The following is a 24,081-nucleotide window of genomic DNA, read 5'->3' as shown; positions in this document are numbered from 1 at the left end:
ACACCCTGACCTACTCTACCATAGAAAATAACAGCTTACCATGGTCAGGACGTGACAACCCTACCGATCCTCGACTTCGGCGATGTCATCTACAAAATAGCTTCCAATACTCTGCTCAGCAAATTGGATGTAGTCTATCACAGTGCCATCCGTTTTGTTACCAAAGCGCCTTATACCACCCACTACTGCGACCTGTATGCTCTAGTCGGCTGGCCCTCGCTACATATTTGTCACCAGACCCACTGGCTCCAGGTCATCTTTAAGTCTATGCTAGGTAAAGCTCCGCCTTATCTCAGCTCACTGGTCACGATAACAACACCCACCCGTAGCACACGTTCCAGCAGGTATATCTCACTGGTCATCCCCAAAGCCAACACCTACTTTGGCCGCCTTTCCTTCCAATTCTCTGCTGCCAGTGACTGGAACGAATTGCAAAAATCGCTGAAGCTGGAGACTTACTTTTCCCTCACTAACTTTAAACATCAGCTATCTGAGCAGCTAACCGATCGCTGCAGCTGTACATAGTCCATCTGTAAATAGCCCACCCAATCTACCTACCTCATCCCCATATTGTTTTTATTTACTTTGCTGGTCTTTTGCACACCAGTATCACTACTTACACACCATCATCTGCTCATCATCATCTGCTCATCTATCACTCCAGAGTTAATCTGCTAAATTGTAATTACTTTGCTACTATGGCCTATTTATTGCCTTACCTCCTCATGCCATTTGCACACATTGTATATAGACTTTCTTTTTTTCTATTATGTTACTGACTGTATGCTTGTTTATTCCATGTTGTTGTTGTGTTGTTGTTTCTGTCGCACTGCTTTGCTTTATCTTGGCCAGGTCGCAGTTGTAAATGAGAACTTGTTCTCAACTAGCTTACCTGGCAGCTTCATTAAATAGTATCCGCAAAACACCAGTCTTAACGTCATCAGCGAAGAGATGACTCTGGGATGGTGGCCTTCTAGGCAGAGTTGCAAAGAAAAAGCCATATCTCAGACTGGCCAATAAAAAGAAAATATTAAAATCGGCAAAATAACACATATATGTCTTTTTCGTGTGAATAATGCAGAAGGGCAAATGCAAAAATGAGTTGTGCACACACATTATGATGAACATCTCTGAAAGCAGTACAATGAGACAATGTTGGTGGGAAGCTCAGGAGACAATGACTGTGTCATGGTACACTGTGGGCCTACGCGCCGTTCCACAAGTGTGGCTTCGTAAAGCCGGGGTCGGCAACCTTTTTCATGTGGAGTGCCAATTTAGGTCTACAATTGATCCTACCATTTCGAAAGATTAGAGTGCCAGTTATGAATTTCATATAAGCATTGTAGTCTACCTAACTGCCCAAAAAGTGTCTAACTGCCCACCAACGGAATAATTATATTTGCCTTTATTTTTATTGGCATCAAACAAGTTTTATATTGACATGTGGACTTGAGAGATCGGGGGGAATTCATTACGCCGAATCTGTTGCAAAACGTTTCTTGAACGGAAGCTAACAGAACGAAACGGGGAGGGACCTACCTGAATGTGTCCAATAGAAACAACTGTTTGGACTAATAGTAATGCCTACTGCGGTCCGTGCGTCCTGACATCACGGAGACATTGATATGGCAATGCTACTCTTGGAAACATTGTAGTCTGTTTCAGACGGACAGCATAAGCAACATCATGTCGTTTAGCTGGTCAGCAAAAGACCACAAGAGTTATACAAATCCACCCTCCAACCCAACCCAAGGGCTGAAGCGGCCACGGAACGACACAGGGAACAAAGTGACAGTAGTGCTCGGTGCGCAATGGGGAGATGAAGGCAAAGGAAAAGTCGTCGATTTATTGGCGACTGAGTCTGACCTTGTTTGCAGATGTCAGGTAATATCGTGTGTATTATGATACGATATTAATGCAACGTTCACATACTTGAACTGACAAAAGTTATATCATCATGTCATTGAATTATAAGCATGGTTACTGTAAAATTCATGGTGCGTCTTTAGCAAATCGTGTTCCAACACATCGGAATCAGTGACTGTCACTGTAGCCTATTGTACTACAGTTTGACAGGTGTGGGGCAGGCATTGGAAAATGGTTGAAATAGAACATTTTTTTCCCTAAATGTTCTGTTATGTGATGTCCTCGAGGTTATAAGGGAATTTAGGATCAATAAAGTTCCATTTTGTTTTCTATTTTATCATTGCAGGAAATTAGTTTAGATTGAATTGTTTTAAGAATTAAAAAATTCCTTGGTGGACTATTACCCGTTCTTCAATTTCAACTGAATTTGTATTTATTGACTTGACTGGAGTTTAAATTAAACTTTTCAAATTGGAATGCTACTGACTGGTTATTTGTCTCTTCTTACAACATGATCATTACAAGCATATTCTCTCAACTGGGGATTCATACCTCACACATCACTAAATTGTATCTATCTGAAGACCTATACAGTAAAATGCTCAAATAGACCGAAGTACCAACATATGGCAAAAAGCTAAATTCACACAGTACTGCTGGGGGAGGGAAGCATTAGAGCACAATTAGATCAATACTCATAGAATTACAAAGGGTTATTGATATCATAAAGAGGGTGTCATAAACTATTCTACTATATAGAGCTTGACCACCTTAATGAAGATGATGTCAATAATGACACTTAGGCAAAGTTTCTTAAGATCAAAGTTTCTCTTTGACCGGCAAAGAAAAACAAAACTTGCTCATAAATCATTTATTGGGAGACTAACAGTGTAAAGTCCATTACACAATTGTTGTGTTGTACTCTCCATTGACAGTAGGTCACAGCACTGTGCACTCTGCGTACTTCTTCAGCCAGCCCCACCCACTGGGCTGGTGCAGGGTCACATTCCCAGTGTGACTTGACATTTAGAAGGCCAGGTTTTAGCCGGGGTGCATGGAGTGTAGGGTCTGGCAGCCAAGTCTGTTAAAATAGTTGGTAGGGGGTAGCTTGGTGACAAGGAGGGGGCTTAGACTCTATTACACACTGACTAAAATAAGATTCTACATTTGCTCTGGATGTATGGCCAGTGTATGTCCTGACAGTTTTATGTCCATGTTCTGCTCACCCTTTACGCAAAACAGCCATAAATCAAACCAATAACTGTCCTTTGGTGAAATCAAGCTGCTTGACTTTGGTGACAGTTGGAGGTTTGCTAAACACAATCTTGTTTTGATCTTCTAGGGCGGTAACAATGCAGGCCACACAGTGGTTGTGGAAGGCAAAGAGTATGACTTCCACCTTCTCCCCAGTGGAATTATCAACCCCAAAAGTATATGTGTCATTGGTGAGTGTTTCTCTACTCTTTATCCCCATTTCCACTAATTCCAGTTGGCAATGGTCAGTATGTTCTTATCTAGCATATGTTCCCTTGTAGGTAATGGCGTAGTCATACACCTACCAGGTTTGTTTGAGGAGGCAGAGAACAATGAGAAGAAAGGTAAATTAAATATTTTTAGAATAACAGTCAATGCTGTAGTTGTCAAGTGACGTGGAAACCATTACAGTACTTTTTTTCTCCATTCTCTGACCAGGTCTCAAAGGCTGGGAGAAGAGACTAATAGTCTCTGACAGAGCTCACCTTGGTATGTGTGTATTTTTCTGGTTTCACAAATGAAGCGAAGATGTATACAGAATATGTGATATTTTTATCTGCATAATGTACTAAGTTCACAAAACATTAAGAACACCTGCTCTTTCCATGAGATAGACTGACTAGGTGAATCCAGGTAAAAGATATGATCCCTTATTGATGTCACTTGTTGAATCCACTTCAATCAATGTAGATAAAGGGGAGGAGACAGGTTAAAGAAGGATTTTTAAGCCTTGAGACAATTGCGACATGGATCATGTTTGTGTGCCATTCAGAGGGTGACAAGCAAAATGTTTTGCTTGTCACCAATCAAGTTTCCAAGATATATAACTTAAAAAAATACAGAAATCATCCCCATATGATGCATTTTGCATCATACGATGCTGAATTTTGAAAAATACAAAATTAATCATACAGGGATGATTTCTGTATTTTGCAACTCAATATTAGAAGGTGTTCCTAATGTTTGGTATACTCAGTGTATATTTGTGTATTGTGGTTAGAGAAAGGATGACATTTATTTTGCTTTTATCTTTCAACAGTGTTTGATTTCCATCAGGTTGTGGATGGAATTCAGGAGACCCAGAGACAAGCAACAGAGGGAAAGATGTAAGGGAAGGCAATGGTTGCTTACATAACGGTAGAGAGTACAATGGCCCACTGTCAATAGAAATCCCAGGACTTCAGTCAATCACTTTCACAGCTGATGGAAAATTGCAAATGCTACTTTGTAATCCCCTCAACTAAAACAGGTGTGTTTTTCTCATGACAGAATTGGAACAACCAAGAAAGGCATTGGACCCACCTATGCCAGCAAGGCATCTCGCATAGGACTGCGTGTCTGTGACCTGCTGGGAGACTTCAAGGAGTTCTCTACCAAGTATGCTTACTGACAGACAAACACAATATAATCATCTAAACCTGACATACAATAAACATTTTGAGAGTCCAACAGTATATGGTTGTAGCTGTCTCAAGACTTTACTCTTGAACTAAATTGACCCACTAAAGTGAAAGGTAATAGAGATTGAGATGATTTGGGGGTTTCTTTCAGATTCAAGAACCTTGTCGAACAGTACCAGTCCATGTACTCATCCCTGACAGTTGATACTGAAAGTCAGCTGAAAAAACTGAAGGTATATGGTAAATCCCCACTGAATGAATAGTCATGGGCTACAGATATATTAGATCTATGAGACTTCTTGTTGTCTTGTATTGTGCAGGAGTATGGAGAGAGGTTGCGGCCGATGGTTCGGGATGGAGTCTACTACATGTACGAGGCTCTTCATGGACCCCCAAAGAAAATTCTGGTGGAAGGGGCCAACGCTGCCCTCCTCGACATTGACTTTGGTAAGAAATGTTATGGTCCCATTGCGGACTGTTATAAAAAATAAATAGAGCCCGCACACTCCTAAGCTCCAACGTGGGCCTTTATTCACAAACAAATAACGTTTTGATCTTACATTGAGGATCGTGCCAATGATAAGATGGACAAGAAAGTGTGATGGTTAAATGGACAACTCATCTCTATGTATGTTTATTTCCCACTTTCTCTCTTCCCTTTAGGCACATATCCTTTTGTGACCTCATCAAACTGCACCGTTGGTGGGGCATGCACTGGTCTTGGCATCCCTCCTCTGAATATTGGTGAAGTGTATGGTGTATCAAAGGCCTACACCACCAGGGTGGGAATTGGTGCCTTCCCAACAGAACAACTCAATGTAAGAGCTCATTCATCTATATGGACATTCTTGACTCTCTCAATGAGATTCTATTGCAATGTTAAAGATGAACAGCCATAGCAAGACTTGAACCGGTGACCTTGAGTGAGAGAGTGCACTATCACCTGTGCCATGAAGGTGAAGAAGGTGTAGTGCATTTACATACAGGAAGGGTTAGTAGTTTGATATATACAGTTTGTTTGGAAATGTTGTTTTCTTTTGAGGTACAAGTTGAGTTGGATATGTATAGTAAGCCTAGTGTTTAAGATCATATGACTCTCACACATGTAGGAAGCCTGGTATCAAAAGGCGCTGCCTCTGTTGCCAGCTGTCAGATTGTGTGAGAGGCCTGTTACAACACTCTTTAGCTCTCATGCTGATCACATGTTCAAAGCCTAAATTTAGGCTAGAGTCAGGGTTCAAGATAGATATACTGTCTGGTCTGGGGTTATGTAACCTAACATGAGAACTGTCCATGGGGTTTCTGGTCAACATGTTTCAGCTTGATCCCTCACTCCAACTGTAAATGTATTGGTTTACTAAGCTTTTTATTAAATCAATCACATTTATTTTTTAAAGCTCTTATACAGATACCCAGTCTAAAACCCCAAAGAGCAAGCAATGCAGATGTAGAAGCACAGTGGCTAGGAAAAACTAGATAGAAACCTTTTGTAAAGGTACATGGTCATTAAGGCCAGATCGTTCTTCAAGATGTTCAAATGTTCATAGATGACCGGCAGGGTCAAATAATAATCACAGTGGTTATAGAGGGTGCAACAGGTCAGGAGTAAATGTCAGTTGGCTTTTCATAGCCGAGCACTCAGAGGTCGGTGAACAGGTCAGGGTTTCATAGCCCTAGGCAGAACCGCATGAACTAGATCAGCAGCACAACCAGGTGGACTGAGGACGGGGACAGCCAGGAGTTGTCAGGCCAGATAGTTCTGAGGCATGGTCCTAGGGCTCAGGTCCTCCTGGAGGGGATACAGAGAGAGAGGAGAGAGAGAAAGAGAGGAGAGAGAGAAAGAGAGAAATAGAGGGAGCATACCTATGATCACACAGAACACCATATCAGACAGGATAATTAAAACAGATGGGACAGACTGACCCTAGCCCCCTGCAGATAGACTATTACAGAATAGATACTGGGGACTGATAATGTGGCTCCGTCCAAAGTTACCTCTGGACAGGGCCAACCAAGCAGGATGTTACCCCACCCACTTTGCCAAAGCACAGCCCCCACACCACCAACATTGTATCAACAGACCACTAACTAACTGCCCTAAGACAAGGCTGAGTATAGCCGACAAAGATCTCCCCCACCGCACAAGTGTTTATTTTTAATACTTTTTTGTAATAAAAACTATTAAGATTGGTGTCAATAAGTGGACAACACTGAAGTATTTGACTGTTGATCAATCAAATGATCTATTCTAAATAACGGAGTGTGTTTTGTGCAGGCAACAGGTGAGCTGCTGCAGACAAGGGGTCATGAGGTGGGCGTGACCACAGGCAGGAAACGTCGCTGTGGCTGGCTGGACCTGGTCATCCTGAGATACGCTCACATGATCAATGGCTTCACTGCGTGAGTGGATATGACTGAAAAGCAGGCGGCCAAATCTTAACTCTTTTTGAATATCTGACCCTACTCTTTACTACATTCACATTCTACATGTTAGTCATTTAGCAGACACTCTTATCCAGTGAGACTTACAGTTAGTGCATTCATCTTAAGATAGCTAGGTGGGACAATCACATATCTCAGTCATAGTAAGTATATGTTTCCTAAATAAAGTAACTATCAGCAAAGTCAGTGCTAGTAGGGGAGAAAAAAGTCAAGGGCGAGTGTTAGTTCACGAAAGGCAAGTTATTTTATTTGTTATTTCTTTATCTGCCTTGTTCAATGTGCTGTATCTGTCTGTGACTGCTACTCTGAATGTAACTCATGTAGTAGTTTTCATCTCTTTCCTGAAATGTGTTAAACAAATAACATTGTTTCCTTAAAGAATTGCTTTGACAAAACTTGACATCCTTGATGTGCTGGATGAGATCAAAGTAGGAATGGCCTACAAAATCAATGGCAAAAGAATTCCCCATTTCCCAGGTATGCTCTCTAAATTCGATTCAAAAGTACTGTACCAAACTAGGCCTACCCTGTAAAATAGACATTTATAGAATTCATGAAGTATTATCTATACAAAAACATTTAATTTCTCCTCTGATTTATAATGATCTTCATCCTTCACTCACATAGCTGACATGGAGCTGTTGCACAAAGTGGAGGTAGAGTATGAGACCTTCCCCGGCTGGAAGAGTGACACGTCTGCAGCCAGGAAGTGGAATAATCTCCCCCAGAAGGCTCAGAACTACATCCGCTTTGTGGAGAGCCACATTGGAGTACCCAGTAAGTTACATTTAGGATACAGGGTGTTCCTGCTGACCCAAACTGATAACAAAATAAAGCCTTCATATTGGACATGTAGGCCTATAGGTTGTAGTAGTAGTACCTCCTCCATTTCACTCCATTTCAAAACATTTTCTTCAGTTGCATGTCTACTGAACATGACCCAGTTTTAACCATACCATAGTCCAGCATACTATTACTGACCCCTATATAGGAAACTGAAGAGCCAACTGAGTACCAGGGACATGGCTTAAATGTGCCAGTAGGGGGCACTATTGTCTATATCATAACTAGTACCCAGTTCTGCAAGGATGATACAAGTCTAGTGCGAATGTTTTGGGGATGTGTTCATGTTTTTTGAAATGTCCTTTGTCATTTCTCTCTACAGTTAAGTGGGTCGGTGTAGGAAAGTCCAGAGAGTGCATGATCCAGATGTTCTAGAGAGTTTACCTCCTCTCTCCCCAAGATGGATGCGCAAAGATGTGGCATGATGTGACATATGTTTGCAACCCCCAAACTGTCTAATATTAGGTAAAAAAAACTTATGCCAACAGATTTGTGTAGCTTTGAAACAATGTTGACTGCTAATGTTGGTAACTTTACATCTATCTATGCAGTGCTTCTCATCAGTAAGTTGCCTTGTGATGATGTCGGCCAGAAAGTCCTATTACTGACCCAGGAGTAAATCTTACCTTGTGCCACACAACAAACATGAAAGATAAAAACACATCCAATAACTTTTCCTCCTGTGTAACCTTACCTGCCTTACATCTACTGTTTCGGTCTTTACTCATTTATCACACCAGCAGACTACACATATTTTGTATCAACCAGCTGTTTGTTTGCACACGTTTAGGAGTGTGATAAATAATTGTCATCCTTGTTAATGCAAGTCATTTTGTAGTAGGCTAATGTGGAATTTGATTTGTCTTTGCTAGCTACAATTTCATAAGCAAGACCTAACAAAGCATGAGTAAATGAGATGCTGCCTCACTGGAAGCTTTAAAATAAAACGTATATGATAGCTACATAACTTGGTATTTTTACATTTTAGGCATTGAGGAATGATAGTATGTAGCTAGTAGTGATATTAAAACGTGAGTTTTCTTAAACATTGTAACAGAATGCATCACTAACATTCATAAACTTGCGATTGTGGTTTGAGACACTTGAGTGAGAAAACGCTCAGTGTCATGTGATAAAGAGGTCCAAGATCGGATTGGTTAGTTAGCGCGCTAGTGTATTTTCCGCTGAGGTAGCTGGCTATAAGAACTGTATTTTTTTCCTCTCTGTGTTGAAGCAAGCAACTTTGGACGCTTGTTCTTTGCAGAAATGACTAAAAGAGCGTATCCTTTCGCTGAGTCATTCTCATCACAGTATAAAATTCACGTTGGACAAAAGGAGTTGAATCATCACGGCGTATTTGGGAACACGTACAGACAAGAGGTCTACGGTAATGTTTGCTGGCTAGCTAACCAATTATTCAGCTATTCGCTAACTTAGCAATGCTAGCTAGCTGGCCCTACGCTGTTTGCTGTTGTTTAGCTAGTTTGTACCAGATAAAACTGTATTAGCTAGATTAGCTAGATTACACACTGTTAACTACGCCAAATATTCATTTCCAGTGATTAGCTACTTGATAGTAACGTTAGCTATATAGCTAATCCACCCACGACAGGCATTTCATGCAGTTTATGCCTTTGGTGGCTATTTCTAGGTAGCCACTACCTAGTAACAAGTCTAACAAATAGCTGGGTGAATCTTTAATCTAGACAACGTTAGGTGAATGTCCCATGCGCCACAGTACTGTAGTTAGCTAGCTAATACGAGGGACGTTTGAATTTGGCCATGCTTCCTGGCAGCTAGTTAACTATGGTGTCGTATTCTGTCACCTAGTCAGAAGACCGTTACACAGAATGACCAACAGTATGTGGTCACCCGCTCGTCAAATCTCATTCAATGTCATGGGCATTAATATGAAGTTGCCCCCCCCACCACCACCAAACTTTACAGTGGGCACTATGCATTCCGGCAGAACCTTCTCCTGGCATCGGTCAAACAAAAAGTGTGGAAGCTGCTTAGTTAGACTTCAGTGCGGCTTTTGACATTATCGATCATAGTCTGCTGCTGGAAACTTGTGTTATGGCTTTACACTTTTAAAAAAATTTTTTATGTTTAATTATTATTTTTAATGATTTTTTAACGCCGATACCGATTATTGGAGTACCCAAAAAAGCCCATACCGATTAATCGTCTTTTTATTTATTTTTTATATATTTGTAATAATGACAATTACAACAATACTGAATGAACACTTTATTTTTATTTTAACTTAATATAATACATAAATAAAATTAATTTAGTCTCAAATAAATAATTTAATGTTTAAATAATGCAAAAACAGTGTTGGAGAAAGTAAAAGTGCAACCTGTGCCATGTAAAAAAAAATCAAACTATTAAGTTCCTTGCTCAGAACATGAGAACATATGAAAGCTGGTGGTTCCTTTTAACATGAGTCTTCAATATTACCAGGTAAAAAGTTTTAGGTTGTAGTTATTTTAGGACTATTTCTCTATACCATTTGTATTTCATATACTTTTGGATGTTCTTATAGGCACTATAGTATTGCCAGCCTAATTTCGGGAGTTGATGGGCTTGAAGTCATAAACAGCGCTGTGCTTCAAGCATTGCGAAGAGCTGCTGGCAAACGCAGGAAAGTGCTGTTTGAATGAATGCTTATGAGCCTGCTGCTGCCTACCACCGCTCAGTCAGACTGCTATATCAAATCATAGACTTAATTATAATATAATAAACACACAGAAATACGAGCCTTAGTTTCCGGATTTGGCCATATTAATGACCTATCATTTCGAAAACAAAATGTTTATTCTTTCAATGAAATACGGAATCATTCCATATTTTATCAAACGGGTGGTATCCATAAGTCTAAATATTGCACAACCTTCAATGTTATAATTATGTCAAATTCTGTAAAATTAATTAGTCTTTGTAAGGAAGAAATGGTCTTCACACAGTTCAATGAGCCAGGTGGCCCAAACTGCTGCATATACCCAGACTCTGCTTGCACTGAACGCAAGAGGAGTGGCACAATTTCCCTAGGTAATATTGCCTGCTAACATGAATTTCTTAACTAAATATGGAAGTTAAAAAATATATATACTTGTGTATTGCTTTTAAGAAAGGCATTGATGTTTATGGTTAGGTACATTGGTGCAATGATTGTGCTTTCTTCGCGAATGCGCTTTTGTTAAATCATCACCCGTTTGGCAAAGTTGAAGTAGGCTGTGATTCGACGATAAATGAACAGGCACTGCATTGATTATATGCAACGCAGGACAAGCTAGTTAAACTAGTAATATCATCAACCATGTGTAGTTAACTAGTGATTTAAAAAAAAAAAAAAAAATTATTCATATAAGATGTTTAATGCTAGCTAGCAACTTACCTTGGTTCCTTGCTGCACTCGAGTAACAGGTGGTCAGCCTGCCACGCAGTCTCCTCGTGGATTGCAATGTAATCGGTGTCCAAAAATGCAGATTGCCGACTATGACAACCTGAAATCGGCCATGCCGATTAATCGGTTGACCTCTACTTTACATCCCCTGCTATATTGTGGATAAAGAGTTACCTGTCTAACAGAACAGAAGGTGTTCTTTAATGGAAGCCTCCCTGATAGTCCAGGTATAATCAGGAATTCCCTAGGGCAGCTGTCTAAGCCCATTACTTGTTTCAATCTCTACTAATGACATGCCACAGGCTTTGAGTAAAGCCAGTGTGTCTATGTATGCGGATGACTAAAAGCTCTACATGTCAGCGACTGAAATGACTGCAACACTCAACAAAGAGTTGCAGTTAGTTTCAGAGTGGGCGGCAAGGAATAAGTTGGTCCTAAATATTTTTAAAACTAAAAGCATTGTATTTGGGACAAATCATTTACTTAAACCTTAACTACATCTTGTAATACATTTGGAAATTTAGCAAATTGGGGAGGCTAAACTGCTTGGAGTAATCCTGGATTGTCATTGTCAACATGTTGATACAACAGTAGCTAAGATGGGGACAAGTCTGTCCTTAATAAAGGACTGCTCTACCTTAACAGCACTATCAACAAGGCAGGTCCTACCGGCCCTAGTTTTGTCGCACCTGGACTACTGTTCAGTCGTGTGGTCAGGTGCCACAAAGGATTTAGGAAAATTGCTATTGTCTCAGAACAGGGCAGCATGGCTGGACCTTGGATGTACACAGAGCTAATATTAATATGAATGTCAGTCTCTCCTGGTTAAAGTGGAGGAGAGATTGACTTAATCACTACTTGTATTGACATGTTGAAAGCACTGCACTGTCTGTTTTGAACTACTGGCGCACAGCTCGGACACCCATGCATACCCCACAAGAGGTCTCTTCAGTCCAGAACAGACTATGGGAGGCACACAGTACCTCAGAGCTATGACTACATGGAACTCTATTCCACATCAAGTAACTGATGCAAACAGTAAAATTTAGATTTAAAAACGCCTTATGGAACAGTGGGGACTGACGCAACAGAGACATGCATACACATGATAACGTAAACTATACACGTACACATGGATTTTTGTACTGTCTGTGGTGGAGTAGGGGCCTGAGGGTACAGTGTTGTGAATGTATTAGAATGTTTTTAAGATTATTAACTGCCTTAATTTTGATGGACCGCCTTAATTTTGTTGGACCGCAGGAACAATAGCTGCTTCCTTGGCAGCAGCTAATGGGGATCCATAATAAATACAGACTCAGATTTGTCCATCGGACTGCCAGATGGTGAGAACGCGTTTCCACTGCTCCAGAGTCCAATGGCGGCAAGCTTTACACCACTCCAGCCGACGCTTGGCATTGTGCATGGTGATCTTAGGCTTATGCGGCTGCTCGGCCATGGAAACCAATTTCATGAAGCTCCCGACCAACAGTTATTGTCTTAACGTTGCTTCCAGAAGCTGCATGGAACTCGGTAGTGAGTGAAACTGAGGACCGACTACTTTTACGCACTTCAGCCCTCAGCGCTCCTGTTCTGTGTGCTTGCGTGGCCTACCACTTCGCGACTGAGTTGTTGCTCTTTAGGTGTTTCCACTTCACAATAACTGCACTTACAGTTGACCGGGGAAGCTCTAGCAGGGCAGAGATTTGACGAACTGACTTGTTGAAAAGGTGGCATCATATGATGGTGCCACGTTGAGTCAGAGCTCTTCAGTAAGTCCTGTCAACGTTTGTCTACACCTATCAAACTTTATTTGCCAAATGCACCGAATACAACAAGTCTAGACTTTACCGTGAAATGCTTACTTACAAGCCCTTAACCAACAGTGCAGTTCAAAAAGAAAATATTTACCAAGTAGGCTAAAATAAAAAGTAGTAATAACAATAACTAGGATATATACAGGGGGCACCGGTACTGAGTCAGTGTGCAGGGGTACAGGCTAGTTGAGGTAATCTGTACATGTAGGTGGGGGTGAAGTGACTATGCATAGGTAACAAATAAACAACGAGAAGCAGCTGTGTAATGTAAATTATGAATTGTTCTGCAGTCTAATGGCTTGGGGGTAGAATCTTTTGAGGAGCCTTTTGGTCCTGGACTTGGCACTCCGGTACCGCTTGCCGTGCGGTAGCAGAGAACAGTCTAAGACTTGGGTGACTGGAGTCTCTGACAATTGTATGGGCTTTCCTGACACCGCCTAGTATATAGGTCCTGGATGGCAGGAAGCTTGGCCCCAGTGATGTACTGGGCCGTACGCACTACCCTCTGTAGTGCCATACGGTCAGATGCCGAGCAGTTGCCATACCAGGCAATGATGCAACAGGTCAGGATTAGAGGTCGACCAATTAATCGGAATGGCAAATTAATCAGGGCCGATTTCAAGTTTCCATAACAATCGGTAATCGGTATTTTTGGCCACCGGTTTAAAAAATGTTAAATTTATTTTTTAAACTAGGCAAGTCGGTTAAACACATTCTTATTTTCAATGACGGCCTAGGAACGTTGGGTTAACTGCCTTGTTCAGGGGCAGAACGACATTTTTACCTTGTCAGCTTGAGGATTCAATCTTGCAACCTTACGGTTAACTAGTCCAACACTCTAACCACCTGCTTTACATTGCACTCCACGAGGAGCCTGCCTGTTATGCGAATGCCGTAAGAAGCCACGGTAAGTTGCTAGCTAGCATTAAACTTATCTTATAAAAAACAATCAATCATAATCACTAGTTAACTACACATGGTTGCTATTACTAGTTTATCTAGCCTGTCCTGCGTTGCATATAATCGGTGCGCATTCGCGAAAAAAGACTGTCGTTGCTCCAAAGTGTACCTAACCATAAACATCAATGTCTTTCTTAAAATCAATACACAAGTATATATTTTTAAACCTGCATATTTAGTTAATATTGCCTGCTAACATTAATTTATTTTAACTAGGGAAAATGTGTCACCTCTGCAACAGTCAGGGTACATGCAGCAGTTTGGGCCAATCGTTGCACGACTGTACCTAACCATAAACATCTATGCCTTTCTTAAAATCAATACACAGAAGTATATTTTTAAACCTTCATATTTAGCTAAAAGAAATCCAGGTTAGCGGGCAATATTAACCAGGTGAAATTGTCAGTTCTCTTGCGTTCATTGCACGCAGAGTCATGGTATATGCAACAGTTTGGGCCGCCTTGCTCGTTGCGAACTAATTTGCCAGAATTGTACGTAATTATGACATTGAAAGTTGTGCAATGTAACAGGAATATTTAGACTTAGGGATGCCACCCGTTAGATAAAATGCAGAACGGTTCCGTATTTCACTGAAAAAATAAAAAAATTGTTTTCGAGAGTTTCCGGATTCGACCATATTAATGACCTAAGGCTCGTATTTCTGTGTGTTATTATATTATCATTAAGTCTATGATTTGGTAGAGCAGTCTGACTGAGCGGTGGTTGGCACCAGCAGGCTCGTAAGCATTCATTCAAAACAGCACTTTCGTGCGTTTGCCAGCAGCCCTTCGCAATGCATTGCGCTGTTTATGACTTCAAGCCTGTCAACTCCCAAGATTAGGCTGGTGTAACTGATGTGAAATGGCTAGCTAGTTAGCGGGTGCACGCTAATAGCGTTTCAAACGTCACTCGCTCTGAGACTTGGAGTAGTCGTTTCCCTTGCTCTGCATGGGTAACGCTGCTTTGAGGGTGGCTGTTGTCGATGTGTTCCTGGTTCGAGCCCAGGTAGGAGCAAGGAGAGGGACGGAAGCTATACTGTTACACTGACAATACTAAAGTGCCTATAAGAACATCCAATAGTCAAAGGTATATGAAATACAAATCGTATAGAGAGAAATAGTCGTATAATAACTACAACCTAAAACTTCTTACCTGGGAATATTGAAGACTCATGTTAAAAGGAACCACCAGCTTTCATAGGTTCTCATGTTCTGAGAAAGGAACTTAAACGTTAGCTTTTTTTACATGGCACATACTGCACTTTTACTTTCTTCTCCACCTTGTTTTTGCATTATTTAAACCAAATTGAACATGTTTCATTTATTTGAGGCTAAATTGATTTTATTGATGTATTATATTAAGTTAGTGTTCATTCAGTATTGTAATTGTCATTATTACAAAGAAATATAAAATCGGCCGATTTAATCGGTATCGGCTTTTTTGTCCCCCCCCCAATAATCGGCATCGGCGTTGAAAAATCATAATCGGTCGACCTCTAGTCAGGATGCTCTCGATGGTGCAGCTGTAGAACCTTTTTGAGGATCTGGGGCCCCATACCAAATCTTTTCCGTTTCCTGAGGGGGGAGAAGGTTTTGTCGTGCCCTCTTCACGACTATCTTGGTATGTTTGGACCATGACATTTCAGTGACGTCGACACCAAGGAACTTGAAGCTCTCAACCTGCTCCACTGCAGCCCGTCAATGTTAATGGGGGCCTGTTCGGCCCGCCTTTTCCTGTAGTCCATGATCCGCTCCTTTGTCTTGCTCACATTGAGGGAGAGGTTGTTGTCCTGGCACCACACTGCCAGTTCTCTGACCACCTCCTTATAGGCCGTCTCATCGTTGTTGGTGATCAGGCCTACCACTGTGTCGTCAGCAAACTTAATGATGGTGTTGGAGTCGTGTTTGGCCACGCAGTTGTGGGTGAACAGGGAATACAGGAGGAGGGGACTACAGGAGGGGACTAAGTACACACCCCTGTGGGGCCCCAGTGTTGAGGATCAGAGTGGCAGATGTTGCTTACTCTTTCCACCTGGGGGCTTCCCGTCAGGAAGTCCAGGATCCAGTTGCAGAGGGAGGTGATTAGTCCCAGGGTCCTTAGCTTAGTGGTGAGCTTTCTATGCACTATGGTGTTGAACACTGAGCTGTAGTCAATGAGCAGCATTCTCAGATAGGTGTTCCTTTTGTCCAGGTGGGAAAGGGCAGTGTGGAGTGCGATTGAGATTGCGTCATCTGTTGGGGCAGTATGCGAATTGGAGTGGGTCTAGGGTGTCCGGGAGGATGCTGTTATGAGCCATGACCAGCCTTTCAAAGCACTTCATGGCTGACTGGAGTGCCACGGGGCGGTAATCATTTAGGCAGGTTACCTTTGCTTCCTTGGGCACAGGGACTCGGGTGGTCCGCTTCAAACATGTAGGTATTTCAGACTCGGTCAGGGAGAGGATGAAAATGTCATTGAAGACACTTGACAGTTGGTTCGCATGCTTTGAGTACACGTCCTGGTAATCAGTCTGGCCCAGCGGCTTTGAATGTTTACCTGTTTTAAAGGTTTTGTTCACATCGGCTACCGAGAGAATTATCACAGTCATCCAGAACAGCTGGTGCGCTCGTGCATGTTTCAGTGTTGCTTGCCTCAAAGCGAGCATAAAAGGCATTTAGCTTGTCTGGTAGTCTCACGTCACTGGGCAGCTCGCATCTGGGTTTCCCTTTTGTAATCCGTAATAGTTTTCAAGCCCTGCCACATCCGATGAACGTCAGAGCCGGTGTAGTAGGATTCAGTCTTAATCCTGTATTGATGCTTTGCTTGTTTGATGGTTCGTCCCGCTCCTTGAAAGCGGCAGCTGTAGCCTTTAGCTTGATGCGGATGTTGCCTGTAATCCATGGCTTCTGGTTGGGATATGTATGTACAGTCAATGTGGGGACGACGTCATCGATGCACTTATTGATGAAGCTGGTGACTGACTGGGGTGGTTTATTCCTCAATGCCATTGGATGAATCCCGGAACGTATTCCAGTCTGTGCTAGCAAAACAGTCCTGTAGTGTAGCATCCGCGTCATCTGACCACTTCCGTATTGAGCAAGTCGCTGGTACTTCTTGCTTTAGTTTTTGCTTGTAAGCAGGAATCGGGAGGATGGAATTATGGTCAGATTTTCCAAATGGAGGGAGAATTTTGTATGCATCTCTGTGGAGTAAAGGTGGTCTAGGATTATTTTTTTTCCCCTGGTTGCATGTGACATGCTGGTAAAAATTTGGTGAAACCGCTTCTGGGTGAACATTTTCTTCTTTGCTTTGTGGCCTTAGAGTTGGTTGAGAGCGGTCTTAGTGCCAGCTTCGCTTTGTGGTGGTAAAACATAGACGGCTACGAATAATGTGGTCGATAGCTTATCATAAGGTACTCTACCTCATGCGAGAAATACCTTGAGACTTCTTTAATATTAGACATTGCGCACCAGCTGTTATTGACAAAGACACACCCCCACCCCTCGTCTTACCAGAGGTAGCATCTCTCTTCTGCCGGTGCTTGGAAAATCCCGCCAGCTCTATATTGTCAGTTTCTTCGTTCAGCCACGTCTCAGTGAAACATAAGAACTGCTGAAGGGGGGCGTAGTTAGCCTGCAGAGTTCTGTCCTACTATCCAGGTCTATGCCCAAACCGTTAGAGCTACTACTTTAAAAAATCCATCTCTCCAGAAATAAGTCCCTCACTGTTGCTGCTTGTTATAGAACCCCCCTCAGCTCCCAGCTGTGCCCTGGACACCATATGTGAATTGATTGCCCCCATCTATCTTCAGAGTTCGTACTGTTAGGTGACCTAAGCTGGGATATGCTTAACACCCTGGCCGTCCTACAATCTAAGCTAGATGCCCTCAACCTCACACAAATTATCAAGGAACCTACCAGGTACAACCCCAAATCCGTAAACATGGGCACCGTCATAGATATCCTCCTGACCAAATTGCCCTCTAAATACACCTCTGCTGATTTCAACCAGGATTTCAGCGATCACTGCCTCATTGCTTGTGTCTGTTATAGGTCTGCGGTCAAACAACCACCCCTCATCACTGTCAAACGCTCCCTAAAACACTTTCTAATCGACCTGGCCCGGGTATCCTGGAAGGATATTGACCTCATCCCGTGAGAGGATGCCTCGTTGTTCTTCAAAAGTGCCTTCCTCACCATCTTAAATAAGCATGCCCCTTTCAAAAAATGTAGAACTAAGAACAGATATAGCCCTTGGTTCTCTCCAGACTTGACTGCTTTGACCAGCACATAAACATCCTGTGGCCCACTGCACTAGCTTCTAATAGTCCCCGCGATATGCAACTTTTCAGGGAAGTCAGGAACCAATATACACAGTCAGTTAGGAAAGCAAAGGCTAGCTTTTTCAAATAGAAATTTGTTTCCTGCAGCACTAATTGCAAAATGTTTTGTGACACTAAAGTCCATGGAGAATAAGCGCACCTCAGCTGTCCATTGCACTGAGGCTAGGAAACACCTTCGCCACCAATAAATCCACGATAATCGAATTTCAGTAAGCCTTCTTCTACGGCTGGCCATGCTTTCCACCTGGCTATCCCTACCTCGGCCAACATCTCAGCACCCCCTGCAGCAGCTTTCCCAAGCCCTCCACTGAAATTGTTGCAACCACTATTACTAGCTTGTTCAACTGCTCTTAACCTCTCTAGGATAGGTGGCACCAAATCGTCCCACCTACGTAACAGCCAGTGTAATCCCGTCGCGTTATTCAAAAACCTTAGAAATGCTATTACTTCAATTTCTCAACATATGACTATTTTACACCGTTTTTAAAGACAAGACTCTTGTTAATCTAACCACATTGTCCGATTTCAAAAAGGCTTTACAACGAAAGCAAAACATTAGATTATGTCAGGAGAGTACCCAGCCAGAAATAATCACACACCCATTTTTCAAGCTAGCATATAATGTCACAAAAACCAAAACCACAGCTAAATGCAGCACTAACCTTTGATCTTCATCAGATGACACTCCTTGGACATTATGTTATACAATACATGCATGTTTTGTTCAATCAAGTTCATATTTATATCAAAAACCAGCTTTTTACATTAGCATGTGACGTTCAGAACTAGCAAACATACCGAAAACTTCCGGTAAATTTACTAAATTACTCACGATAAACGTTCACAAAAAACATAATTATTTTAAGAATTATAGATACAGAACTCCTTTATGCAATCGCGGTGTCAGATTTTAAAATGGCTTTTTGGCAAAAGCACATTTTGCAATATTCTGAGTAGATATCTCGCCATCACGGGCTAGCTAATTTGACACCCACCATGTTTGGCGTTCACTAAACTCAGAATTACTATAAGAAAAATTGGATTACCTTTGCTGTTCTTCGTCAGAATGCACTCCCAGGACTTCTACTTCAACCACAAATGTTGTTTTGGTTCAAAATAATCCATAGTTATGTTCAAATATCCTCTGTTTTGTCCGTGCGTTCAGGTCCCTATCCGAACGGTGACGCACGGACGCATGTCGTGACGACAAATTTCAAAATATTCCATTACCGTACTTTGAAGCATGTCAAACGCTGTTTAAAATCCATTTTTATGCGATTTTTCTCGTAAAATAGCGATAATATTCCGACCGGGACACGTTGTTTTCGTTCAAAGACTGAAAGAAGAAAACGGTGTCTACACGTGCACGCACGCTCCCGTGTTATTGTGCTCAGATCGACCACTTCCCAAATGCGCTACTGTTTTTCAGCCAGGGACTGCAGAGTCATCATTCCCCGTTCTGGCGCCTTCTGAGAGCCTATGGGAGCCTTAGAAAATGCCACGTTACAGCAGAGATCCTCTGTTTTCGATAAAGAGGCTATGGAAGGCCAAGAAATGGTCAGAGGGCACTTCCTGTATAGAATCTTCTCAGGTTTTGGCCTGCCATATGAGTTCTGTTATACTCAGACACCATTCAAACAATTTTAGAAACTTTAGGGTGTTTTCTATCCAAATCAAACAATTTATATGCATATTCTAGTTTCTGGGCAGGTGTAATAACCAGATTAAATCGGGAACGTTTTTTTATCCGGACGTGAAAATACTGCCCCCTACCCAAGAGGTTAAATAAAAATAATAAACCGCTAATATGTGTTACTACTCTCTCGGCACCTCTCTTCCAGAAAAGACAAAGGACATGCTCTTCAATGGTACCAAAGCTGTCATGGGGAAAATCTGGAATATAGATGCAGAGAAGTGCTCAGCAATACAGCCATCGGGGTCAGGTATGAAACCTGATGTGAGCCAGACACTCCTGAGGGGACAGACCCTGATTGGGCAGGATGGCAAACTACAGAGAACTACACCTGTTCAAGGTAATGAGCTTCTCATGTAAACTGCAACCTTTCACCCACATCTGAGAATGGGCTTAAGGGAAACCACTATCAAACTTGGAATTGCCATTCCAACTTCATTTCAGGAAATTATTACTGTTTAGTACAGGGGTGTCAAACTGCTGGTTGCGTTTAAAAAAAATAAAATGTGTCCAATAAGACTTAAACTAGGGCCGGGACAATACCAGTATCGCAACATTTTCTGGGATGTAAAAAATGAACACCGCCGATGACCGGGTCCTTTAAAAACGTTCTGTATGTAAATATTTTGCCATGGGTTGTAAAATAAGTTTTTGCAACTCTGGATGACATGTTTGTTTCAACATTAGGGCTGTTTTTCCTAAAGAAGTTAAATCCACTTTGTGTTTTGTTTCCTTGCCGCGATACTGGTATTGTCCCGGCCCTATATACAACCAGTTGATCTGATTTTCAGGCTCATCTGTGACCTTACAGGGGAGTGTGAACCCACAGATACTTGGCTCTCTGTAATGCGTTTGACACCTGTGCTTTAGTACATGAGACTGACACTTGCCCACAATTGGGATAGTTTGACACATTTCCAGAATGGTCTGTGTGTGGTTGTCTCAGGTTCAGCGTTGGCTCCAGTGGGGTGCTGTGTGTGTCAGAAGGCCCAGGGCACCAGGAGGCCGTGCTCCCAGTGTGACCGCCCAGCCTGCCCCTCCTGCATCCAGCAGTGTGCCAGCTGCTCCAGATCCTGCTGCTCTGTCTGCACCGTCATCGAGTAAGTGACACTCCTCACCCTTCTCCTTTCATCCACTGAATTTGTCCTTTTTTTGAGTCAGAGGGAGCATCTCCGAGTTGAGTAAAAATGGCAAGCACTGCATCTATTGCGAATTCGCTATCGTAGTGTAATGACCTCAGGAAGTCGTAAATGATTTCCAGGGTATATGGAGTTCTCGACTTTATTCTCAACACGGTACCGTGTGGGCAACGCCAAATCTAATGAAATCAACAGGAAGCTCACTTTGTCAGGATGTACTAAAGGGGCAGAACAATAAACGGCATGGTCATATAACGGAACCTGCACTGCCCGCCTGCGGCCTGGCACAAATATTCCAGGCATTCCTGTGGTTGGCAGGATGACTGGCAGACGGGACTAGAGCTGGGCGACATATTGAATTTGTTTTTGCTCAATATCCAAAATGCCTGTATCGCAAGAATCAAGGTTTCTTTGAATTCATGTTCATGCATTTTATATTGGCTTCTCGTATTTTTGGTCTCGCCGCCTTCACTCCTGTGCTGTGCACCTTCCCATTTACACCAGAGTTCTGTATATAATGACGAGATGATCATGTCTCCGCCCTAACAATGAAAGCCGTTGTCCCAAAGGCACGTGACAAGCTTAGGTCCAAAATAAGCCCATAGAAACGCATTGGGCTTATTTTGGCGAGTGAAACCTCTCGCTTCGCCTCTTCCTTTGTTTACACACCAAGCCCCTCCCCCTGCAACTCACACTAACAAAATTGAGAGGTTACCTCTTCCCCTCTGACAAGTGGTTTCAATTCGCTATTTGCGTGAGATTTGGTCCAACAATCGGTCATGGACACCGAAACAGATTGAGACATTATTTTACTGTAATAGAACATTTTCTTTCTAACAATACGTGTTTGTCTCAACTACTCAAATTGCGCGCAGAGCACACATTACTAAAACAGGAGTATCAATGAACATTGATTCTGGAAATGTAATGCTCAGTTTGTCACATTGCTGTACCGCTAGCAGCATTTTAGTCTGACTGTTATACTGTATAGTCTGTTTTATAAATGTGCAATAAGCATAACACTACTGTAAGGATTTGGCAACACGTTCTCATTCTGAGAAATAAGGTAGGCCTCTTGATTTTTACATCTGAACAAAGTGGACAGTCTAGCATGCTGTTCCGTTGGAGACGTGTGTTCATAACAATTCAACTGTTCTGCCTCGTTAGCTAGCAAACAGATCCAAGTTGGTTAAACTTGAAATATAAAGTTTAGCTGGCTACTAACTAGCACGTGTACTTGAGATTGCGACATGTTAATTTTCTATGCCTGCTACAATAAATTAGTCATTATTAGTGAATGTGCATTATGCGTGGTTTTGTTTTTAAATTTGTAACTGGGTGTTTTCATAGACTTGAAAGCCACATCAGTGATTATTGCAAAAAAGCAGGTTAAACTAATTTGATAGAATAAATTGATTAGTGAGGCTTATTTAGCTTAATTTCACACACCTTGAATTCATTAGATTATTGCTGTCTGAAAGGCCTTGTATTTGAGCTTTAATTGTACAAGAGAGCTTATTTAGTAAGTCTCTAGTGAATTGCCTACAAGTAAAAAAAAAACATTTAAATCAGATTTTTCGGCCATATCACCCAGCCCTAGACTGGACTCTGCAAAACCCTGCATAACTGGTACATGTGCACTGACAACACAGGCACAACTTTCCATGAGGGTACCTATGATGGTATGCAGTATTTTGATTTAAGCAAGCAGCACAGAGCATCTAATGTCTCCTGCACTTTATTTAGCCTGTTACTCATTGTTTTCTCTTTATCCTCCTCAGCTACAGTGGACAGTATGATCAAGTGCTGTGCTGTGGCTGCGCATCATAACTGGACATGGAGAAAATCAAGGATTGTTTTTATACATTTTAGTTGTCATTTCACATTAAATGTTAACTCTCAAATGTTATACATGTGTATTTTTGTATATATGTTTGTGGAATAAATACTTTGCTTGCTTTCTACTTTGCTTGTCATGCACAGCTTACATACAGCTCTCATGAATGTTCAATTTCAATCATGACTTCTTATGCTGCCAGTAACAGAAGTGTAGGTAGATCAAGGTTCCACCAAGTAGTAATCTAGTGGACCAGCAGGTGGCAGCATACATCAAGGCCTGATTCAGACTCAGCTGGGAAACGATTCCTGCGACTGCTAAATACACTGGCAACGCTTTTTTTTTTTTTTTGCCTTCAATCACTGACTGATTTCAGGGTCACTTATTCTCTGGGTAATTGTTACCAGTCTAACAGGATTCAGTCATGTCACCCAGGCCCTAGCCTGCTCCCTTGGACACTTGTGTAAATCATAATGGATTGTAATACTCTAAAACCTGGATAAGGCACTAAAGCCAGTGCAAAATGCACCTGCTAAATCTTGACTAGAATCTCAAATGTGGTCATATTACTCCAGTACTAGCATCTACGCTGGCTTCCAGTTATGGCTAAGGCTGATTTCATGGTTTTCCTGTTAACTTACAAAGCATTTCATTGACTTGCTAAGATTTGGTCCTGCCGTACATACACGTACTCTACGGTTATAGATGCAGGCCTCATTGTTCCTACAATTTCTAAGCAAACAACTGGAGGAATGGCTCTTTCCTATAGAGCTCCTTTCTTATGGAATGGTCTGCCGATCCATATGAGAGACGCAGACTGTCAACCTTTAAATTTAAGCTCCGGGATGCTGGCCTTCTAGGCAGAGTTGCAAAGAGAAATATATCTCAGACTGGCCAATAAAAATAAAATATTAAGATGGGCAAAAGAACAGCCAGTGGAACCTACATGCTGATGCTCCAGATACTCAACTAGTCTAAAGAAGGCCAGTTTTATTGCTTCTTTAATCAGAACAGTTTTCAGCTGTGCTAACATAATTGCAAAAGGGTTTTCTAATGACCAATTAGCCTTTTAAAATGATCAATTGGATTAGCTAACACAACGT

The 24,081-nt window shown here is 41.9% G+C and overlaps 2 protein-coding genes across 2 annotated transcripts; both read left to right on the top strand.

Annotated features, from left to right (window-relative positions):
* The first annotated feature begins 1,667 nt into the window (after positions 1-1,667).
* adss1 (adenylosuccinate synthase 1) lies at positions 1,668-8,767 on the top strand. Its single transcript, NM_001139706.1, has 13 exons — positions 1,668-1,884; positions 3,209-3,311; positions 3,402-3,464; positions 3,559-3,609; positions 4,160-4,226; positions 4,390-4,497; positions 4,672-4,753; positions 4,841-4,967; positions 5,184-5,338; positions 6,796-6,920; positions 7,342-7,439; positions 7,590-7,739; positions 8,128-8,767. Exons 1-13 carry the CDS (start codon positions 1,687-1,689, stop codon positions 8,178-8,180), a joined length of 1,380 nt encoding a protein of 459 aa, NP_001133178.1. The 5' UTR covers positions 1,668-1,686; the 3' UTR covers positions 8,181-8,767.
* A 268-nt stretch (positions 8,768-9,035) lies between these two features.
* Positions 9,036-23,105, top strand: siva1 (SIVA1, apoptosis-inducing factor). The gene is given in 4 exon segments (NM_001141207.3): positions 9,036-9,192; positions 20,151-20,342; positions 20,949-21,102; positions 22,923-23,105. Coding segments are annotated over 4 exon segments (516 nt in total). The 5' UTR covers positions 9,036-9,071; the 3' UTR covers positions 22,972-23,105.
* The last annotated feature ends 976 nt before the right edge of the window (positions 23,106-24,081 follow it).

This window comes from Salmo salar, chromosome ssa01 (genome assembly GCF_905237065.1).
Source record: "Salmo salar chromosome ssa01, Ssal_v3.1, whole genome shotgun sequence".
NCBI lineage: Eukaryota > Metazoa > Chordata > Actinopteri > Salmoniformes > Salmonidae > Salmo > Salmo salar.
This window is presented reverse-complemented; position numbering and strand designations above follow the sequence as displayed.